Source organism: Solanum tuberosum, unplaced genomic scaffold, assembly GCF_000226075.1.
Source record: "Solanum tuberosum cultivar DM 1-3 516 R44 unplaced genomic scaffold, SolTub_3.0 scf00155, whole genome shotgun sequence".
NCBI classification, from domain to species: Eukaryota; Viridiplantae; Streptophyta; class Magnoliopsida; order Solanales; family Solanaceae; genus Solanum; species Solanum tuberosum.
In genome coordinates, this window is record NW_006239081.1 from 1,112,063 (window position 1) to 1,120,676 (window position 8,614).

General features: G+C 28.4%; 1 protein-coding gene across 1 annotated transcript; it reads right to left on the reverse strand.

The window, feature by feature from the left end:
- Window positions 1-797: 797 nt before the first annotated feature.
- LOC102577888 (cytokinin oxidase/dehydrogenase 2) lies at window positions 798-4,656 on the reverse strand. Its single transcript, NM_001288472.1, is given in 5 exon segments — window positions 798-1,260; window positions 1,975-2,243; window positions 2,476-2,739; window positions 3,114-3,241; window positions 3,980-4,656. Coding segments are annotated over 5 exon segments (1,584 nt in total). The 5' UTR covers window positions 4,611-4,656; the 3' UTR covers window positions 798-968.
- Window positions 4,657-8,614: the final 3,958 nt, after the last annotated feature.

The following is an 8,614-nucleotide window of genomic DNA, read 5'->3' on the forward strand; positions in this document are numbered from 1 at the left end:
TAAATAACTTGCAATATCAATATTAAAAACATACAATATTATTACGAAAAATCATCAAAATTACTTCTCGATTCAAATCTCCTACTATTTAATGCATCATTGTACATTTTATACATTTACATATGACATAAAAATAAAACATACAGTGTCTTCAAACTCCTACTTAATAGATATCATTTTTTATTTTTTAAAAACAATGAAGAAAAAAACACAAAATTAGAATTTAATGTTAAAAACTTTTAGTGACAGTTTTCTAGTCTTTTGTGGCGACTATTGTTGCCGCTAAAAGTCTAGTTCTTTTGTAGTGAATCCTAGTTGGTAACGCTAGGTGGAAGGATTAGTCCCACGTGGCTTGCCACGTCAATAAAAATTTAGGGTGTTAACTCTTGAGGGTATCTGTGGTCTCTTAGGATAACAACAGGGGCATTTTTTATCCCAAAATGTAACGAAGGATATAAGTGGTCTATTTCACATAGTTCAGGGGCAATTTTGACCCTTTTCCGATTATAATATAAATAATATCTATACCGTTTGTTTTACTTGTTCATTATAATAAAAATAAATGTTCAGTACTTTTACTTGTCGAATATAAAAAGTTAAAAGAGATAATTTACCATTGTATATCTATTTTTTTCTTAGTATTAAGTATCATTCATTTCCTAACATTTGAATAATTTATAATAATTAGGAGGTGATATATCAACATTATTATTTTACCTATTATATCATATTTATCAACAAAAAAAAACTTGACATATTATAATTAAGTGGTAGCTAAAAAGCTTTACATCATCTAATTTATCTTTCAAAACACCAAAAATAAAATAAAATTAAAATACATCAACTCAAACAATTAAAAACTTGACTATTTCTAGACAACCCCCCTCCCCCCTACCCCTATGCTTGTTTTTAACAACTCTGAAAAGCTAATATCCTATGCTTATATCCTACCATTTATTGGTGAAAAGCTAATTAAAAATTCTTTGTCCTGGTGATAGAATCATCTTTGGATCAAATAGATCTTTTCTTTGTTGAAAAATATTCCATTTTTTACCAAAATGTTTGATCCAATCCTCTTTTGTCTTGTAATGTGGAAGATATTGCTTTATATTGAGGCCAACTTTATCACAATAATTTAGTATTTCTTCATTTTGATTATCCAAAATCTTGCATTCTTTATATCCACTTGAAGAATGTAATAGTCCCACACAATAAAATGTCTCCTCTTCTGGTATCATTGTTGACATCCTATCATCCCATCTGCATTTTCAAAAATAAATAAATTAAAACAGAGAAATATTATATATATTAACTAAACTTCTTAATATAAATATAGAGTTATAGAACAAAGTTACTGAATTTTACTAAACTCATAACTTTTATTATGCTTCCCCAATATATATATTAAACTCTACCACTCCTTCATATTCAATATATATGTAACACACTTTTTCTTAGTCAGCTCAAAAAGAATGACCGACACATCTATATATTTAGTAACAATTTAATTTTAAAATGTCCATTTTACCTTTAATCAGATAGTTTATAACCACACAAACATCTATGATTAATGTCTTACAATTTTTCTTAAACTCTGTATCAAAATTCAAATCAAATAACATCACATAAATTGAAACAAAATGAATGCTACTCCCTCTGTCCACTTTTAATTGTCATATTGCACTTTTCGAAAGTCAATTTGACTAATGTTCAAAGTTAAATTAGATTATAGATATTCAGAAACTATACGAAAAGTATTATAGATTCCATTTTTTGGCATATCAATATGCTGAAAAATTATATCGTAAATATTAGTCAAAATTACTATCGTTTGACTCTAAAAAAGAAAACTATATCAATTAAAAGTGGACGAAGGTAATAGTATATTATAACTATATTATTACTTATGTCTATATTAAAAGGGTGTGTGTGGGTGGTGGGGGGGTGGGGTGAAAAGATAGTTTTTGAGAGTACCTTTTCCTACTTGTTGGGTAGACAAGTATGGGTCCAGTTGTCTTGTTTTGTCTGAGGATTATGTCCACAAAAACAGCAGCATGAAAATGCATGATAGAAGACTTTGGTACAAACAAATTGAGCCATGGATGTGGAACATCCCACTTTCCTTTTGATTGTAACTCTAATTCCCCACTTCTAACTCTATTCAAAAATTCCACAAAACTCACATCTTTCTTGAACATAAATCCACCTAAATACTTCAATCCTTTTACCAACTTCTTCAACTCCTGTACATCGTCAAAAAATTATAATGTATATGAAAAGTCAGTCTCATAAATATAGTAGATACTGAACCTTCTTAATAAAATAACATGTTAAAATACATTGATAGTGTCAAAATCAATGCACACTACTTATAAGTTATATGATGCACTTTGACTGAATATATGTGTGGTTGTATATCATCTCGAAAAGTGAATCACATAAATAAAAACATAAGTATGCATGATACATACATACCTCATCAATAGTATTAGCATTTTGGTCATCATAGTACTTCACTATTTCCAAGCAATACATAATTTTATTTTTGGATAATAATGAAGCAATTTTGGTTTGATTGGAAGGTGAAAAAAATGAAGATCTCCAATTATTTAGAGAGCTTTGTTCCATCATTAGAGAGCCTTCAACATAATCCAATCCATTATGATGAATTGAAATAAGATGTTCTTGATCTTTTGTGAATTTTGAGAAATCATCATACAACATTCTCACCCATTTCACCTACAAGAAAAAAAAATCATAATTATATATTTGCATATGTAAGAAATAGAAGTAAAAATCTTTAAACTAATACTTGTCTGTTCTATTTTATGTAACACTCTTTATTTTTTAATATATTTCAAGAAAAATGACATATTTTAATATTTAGAAACAATTTAACTCAAATAAGTGTATTTTATCTAGAGGCTCAATCAATACCAACTAGGTTCCTCGAATGGATCTCTTAGTTGTTCGAAAGAAATATATTTATAAGACGTATCCAGAAAAACATACAAGTAAAACACCATATAAAGATGGTGACTAGGATTCACCGACTCTAAAAGTCTTTTTCCTCTTCATAAATTTCGTGCTCAATCAAATACCGTCATACTTACTCTTGTTGGTGCTTTATCCAAGACAATTCTTGCTCTTGTTATTATTCCAAACTGTCCTAAACCTCCTAAAACTCCAAAAAACAATTCTGAATTCATATCTTTGGAGCAAGTCACTAATTCCCCTTTACCTGCAGCCAAACATGAGTCAACACAACAAAAATAATACTAATAAAATAAAAAAATCATAAATTAATTGTATTATCATATATTAGCATGCATCACCTAAAAATATATTATTATTATTATTCCCCAAATTAATTATGTGATTTAAGGAAATTAATATATAAAGTATGTTTTTGGTCATGCATGCACTAGTAAATTACCATGTATATATAAAGCTGCCACTTGCAATTAATTAAGTATAGATAATTTTTTCTATGATAAAAAAAAAAGTTTAGATTTTTGTGATATATTTATTTTAGTATAACGTGAAAAATCTTACCTACAAGATCTTCCAGGTGGAAAAAGAGACATTACAACCTATGAAATAGATACTAGACACATACTTTTACATATTAAAAGAAAAAAAAATTGTGAACTTTTTTCTAAAAGAATCTTATATTAGTTAGGCCCCAAACATGATATATTTCTTACCTTAACTAATATATTGATAGTGACTATCTCCTTTTTTTTTTTTTTTTTGGTACTTAAACACTTTCCATAAAAATACCCAATAAAATAATAATAAAAATAATAATAGAAAGACCTTTTATCTTTATGTGACCCTTATGAATATATGAAATATCGATATAGTTTTCTATTATATTGGAAGAGTGAGTAAGAATCGAGACTTTTACTGATACCATTAAGGTGTTTAGTATAGAGGAAAATAAAGTATAATGTTTAGGTGCTACGTAAGATTTTACCTGTAATAACATCCATCTCATGAACGTTACTTATTTGAGGACCATATCGGAAAGTTTGACCACTAATTCCAGCATTAGAGAGAGTACCACCAACGGTAAGGTACAAATAATCTGTCCACGAAACAGGTGCTAGGCCATACTCTAGGGTGCTACGAAGAACATCAATCCATAATTGTTCACCTCCAACATCCGCGTAAAACCCTAAACCCGAATCCCAAGAAACCCTAACACCACAATTCTCATTATTATTATTATTTAAAGAACTCATTTCCACAATTACCCCATTTTTTGCCATGGCTTGTCCCCTAATGGAATGTCCATGACCTTTGGCTGCTACATGAAAAGGGACAGAAAGGTCATGAGAAAATTGAATGAGGTCAATTATGTCATTAACACAAGAAGGATAAAGAACAGCAGCTGGTAATATTTCTTGAATAATTTTTCCAAAATCTTTGGAAGATTCTTTAATATCATGAGAATTTGTACTAAGTTTTGATGAAATATTAAGTGAAAGAATTTCATAAGGAATTGAAGGATTCCATGGATTTAACTTTCCTAAAATGGACATTAAATGACTAATAATAAAGAAAATAATAAGATTATAACCATAGGATAAAAAAAACTTAGCCATAATAGAAGGAAGAAAAAAAAGGAAATTATTAGAAGTAGGTGATTTTTGGTGAAGAGAAAAGAGAGAGATATGAGGACATATATAGAGGGGAAATAATATAATAATAATAATAAAAATAATAATATTTGCATGCAAAAAAGTAAAAATAAAAAATAATTTTTTTCTTTATAATGGTAGTACAAGATTTAGAAGATCTTGGAAAAATAATATTACACATGGGGTGGGGTGGGGTGGAGTGGGGGGTGGGGGTTAGAAAATTGTGAGCAAGATATATGAAAGGACAAAAGATTTTTGTGATTATTGCTCTTTTGCCTTTATGTTCCAAAAAACGTCACAACTTTCTCATGGGATGGATAAACACCTCTTTCATGTTGTTCATAGTATTGTCATTATATGATTAATCAAAGATTTTTTAATTATTCGATACGCAAGATCTTTGATTGATGTATGTGTCAGAATAAGGTTGATAAATGGTACGTAGTTGTTTGGAGCTTTCTCGCTTAAAGGAATTAGGAAACGTGTTTCATCTTTCACTATTTCATCGATCATTTGTTGTTTTTTTTAACAAGTTCTCGAGCCTCCTCTGTGTCACCTTGTCATAGAAGTCGTTGGGATAAGGCTTGCAGGTGCGTTCATGAATAGAACTAGATTGAAATATAAGAGGATCTGATAACTATTAGGAATATAGAGGAATGGGGCATTTTCTCTCGTTACCATTCCAATATTCAATGTTTACACCAAATTATTTAAATTTATTATAGCAAAGTGATTAAGATAATGAGGGGAATTAATGCACGTGATGCTAATTAATTAAGCTTTGTTAATTGTTAAAACTTATGTAAATACATGTCAATGAATATAAATTTATTATTATTATTTTTGGATCTATTTAAGTTAATCGTGTTTCAACATTATACTTGTGTGGAAATAATACCAAACATCTAGCATCTAGCATTATTATCAGTATGTACTTTTGAGTTTACTTGGTCTTTGTTTCACATATAGGAACGATATAGTCATAATTAATAGGGGTGTGTTCGATACGGAAGAAAATATTTTTGAAAAATAATTTCTCAAGTTTTACGAGTGACATTTAATATTGATTATATCCTTCCTACCTATATTGCCTCATACCCACCACCCCTATATCCCCAACTGCATATCTATAGTATTTGTCTAAATTATATACGGAAATACGGAATTATCAATAATTTTTTACGTGTCTAGACAAAAGGTATTAAAAAAGAAGAAAGAAAACGAGTTTTTAGGATAATATTTTCTGTTTACTTACTCACTATTAGCAACATAAGTTTTTTCTAACAGGAATCAATGAAAAAATTATGTTATAAAATATGATTTTTTTCTCTATTTCCACCAAATAAGTTCACCGAAAAAATATAGAAAACAGATTTCCACTAATATATTGTATATAGCCATTGCACATATTTTTTTCTCTGATTCAATTAAAATATCCCTGACAATGACAACTAAACATTTTTCATTGAAAAAATTAAACTAAAAATTACTAGTGCCAATTTTTTTTCTTTAAAATCTAGTTATTTTCTTGACTTTTTTTTAATGAAAAACATTGTTTCCTTCCTACCAAACACCCTAGGCCTAGGTATGCACATATGAACAGTAGTTTCCAAAATTATACACTCAATATCTTATGAAATCTTCAAGTATCTTTGATTTAATTGGATAAGAAAATAATAAGAATCTTCAAATAAAAAGTTGACACGCTAGAGAAGGGAAATGTATTGGAAAGTTGAAAGAAACATCAATATGATTTTCCTTCTTCATATTAAGATCTTTTTTTTCTTCAATGTAAGATCTTATTTGCAGGTATTTGATGTAACATATGAATATGAAAAGTCAATTCCATGCAATTATAATTACCACCAATATTCTTGTCAATTTCAATGTAGATTTCATCACTTTCAATTGATCCTATCTTTTACTTCCTTTTTAAAAAAAAATAAAATTTACCACTATACAATAGACAATTTGTCTAGCGGTTTTTTGTTAATAAGTAAAAAAACCTAATTTCACAGTAAGAATAAGTAAAATTAAGGAAAAAAAAATACTTAAATACACAACTTATGTTATCATATTCTTTAAAAATTTCTACAATTTGAAAAAAATACAAAAATTTCCATTTTCCTTTATCAGAAACATCATTCTTACCCGATGTATCGAAACACAATATATCGCGACGCGATATATCGGGACATGTGTGTCTAGTATCAACAAAGGTAATATATCGAGACGTGATGTATCGGGACGTTGAGCGATTTATCAGGACATGTGTGTCTTGTATCAACAAAAGTAATATATCGGGACACAATGTATCGGAACGTTGAGTGATGTATCCGAAATTCTTAAATTTTAAGGGATTTTTGTAATTTAAAAAGGAGTTGGGATATGATGTAATTAACTCTTAATACTACGAGAATTGTGTAATTTTTATAACAATTAAAGGGGTGCTAGGCCTTATCCGATCAATTCTAATGAGATAATAAATCTTTGCTAATTAATAACCATGGAGAAAATAAGAGTTAGAGAGCACTAGATAGTCTATTATCATACACTTTCTTCTTACAATTTTCCTTCTGAATATTTAATTTCATGTGCATGCATGTTCTAGATTTATTTTCACAGTACTATTGTATAACATGATCTAAAGATTCTTTTTGGGAAAATAAAAAAAAATTATAAGAAAATGTTAAATCACTATCATGTTCAAGCTGAAACCATAAATTATTTTTTTCCTACTTATTTTTCACCGAATCAAGTCACTATAAAAATGCATGGTGAAAAATAGATTCTCACCAAAATAGTGGGAAAATATCTATGGGATCAGAATAGCTCTAAACATTTTAGTGGGAAAATAATAATTTTTAAATGGTGATTCAATTTCCATTCGTAGTAGATTCAGAGGTGGAATCAGTGTTGCGGAACTTAGTTTATCTGAACCAAATATTTTCGACATATAATATGGACAGGAACTTGCTAATTGGAACAAATAGTTGATATGAATTAACACTATACCATTTTATAAACTTTAAAAATTGAATAGATAGAACTTAAATTCTAAATCAACGTAGATCGAAACTAATAATTCATTATATGTTATAATGAGCTTGTAGTTCTCCTTGCTTTAAATTAGTTCATAATTTCACACTTGAATTGTCTCAATCTACCATAAGGAAAAAGATTTGCCAAAATAAAATTAAAAAAAACAAGTGAATCCAAATAAGATCCTAACGATTTGAATATGGTCTCTTGTTTTTACAAGTCTAGCTAGAGTCTTTGATAAGACAAGCTAGGCAAGCATCTAAGAACTATGAATTAAGGCATCACGGATTCAGAATTTAAATTTAACGAGTTTAATATTTAAAGTTCTTACTTTTTAATATCGATGACCTGATCATACATACATTTGAAAATATGGGTTCCAAATTAGATTATTTTGTTAAATTTTTTGAAATTTTTTCATGTATATATATATTTATATCGAAAATATTGAATTCAGCTAAATTCATCGCACTCGAATTTGATTGGTTCTTGCATATATATATTTCCACATATCCAGCCTGTTCAATTAATGTTTTGTCTAGCAATGTGATTTGTGAGGAGTGTCCCAACAACCAAAAGTAAGAGGAAATAAATGAAATACGTAGAACAAAATAAACACACACATATATATATATATAAAATTCATGTGATCATATGGAGTATTGGTCCTGAAAATTAATGCTACTAATGTGAGACATATTAAAAGACATAAAATTTTATTATATAAAGGGATAAGGGTCTGAAAAATATTTCAACTTTAATCGGATTTGTTGTTGCGATACTAAACTTTCATAAGGACCTATTACCTTCCTAGACTATTTAATACCATATTTTTTACCCCCGTAAATTATTTAATAGTGCATTTTAAAGGTATATATGTGCCCACGTGGACACATTACTATTTATAATTTTGCATTATTTTTTAT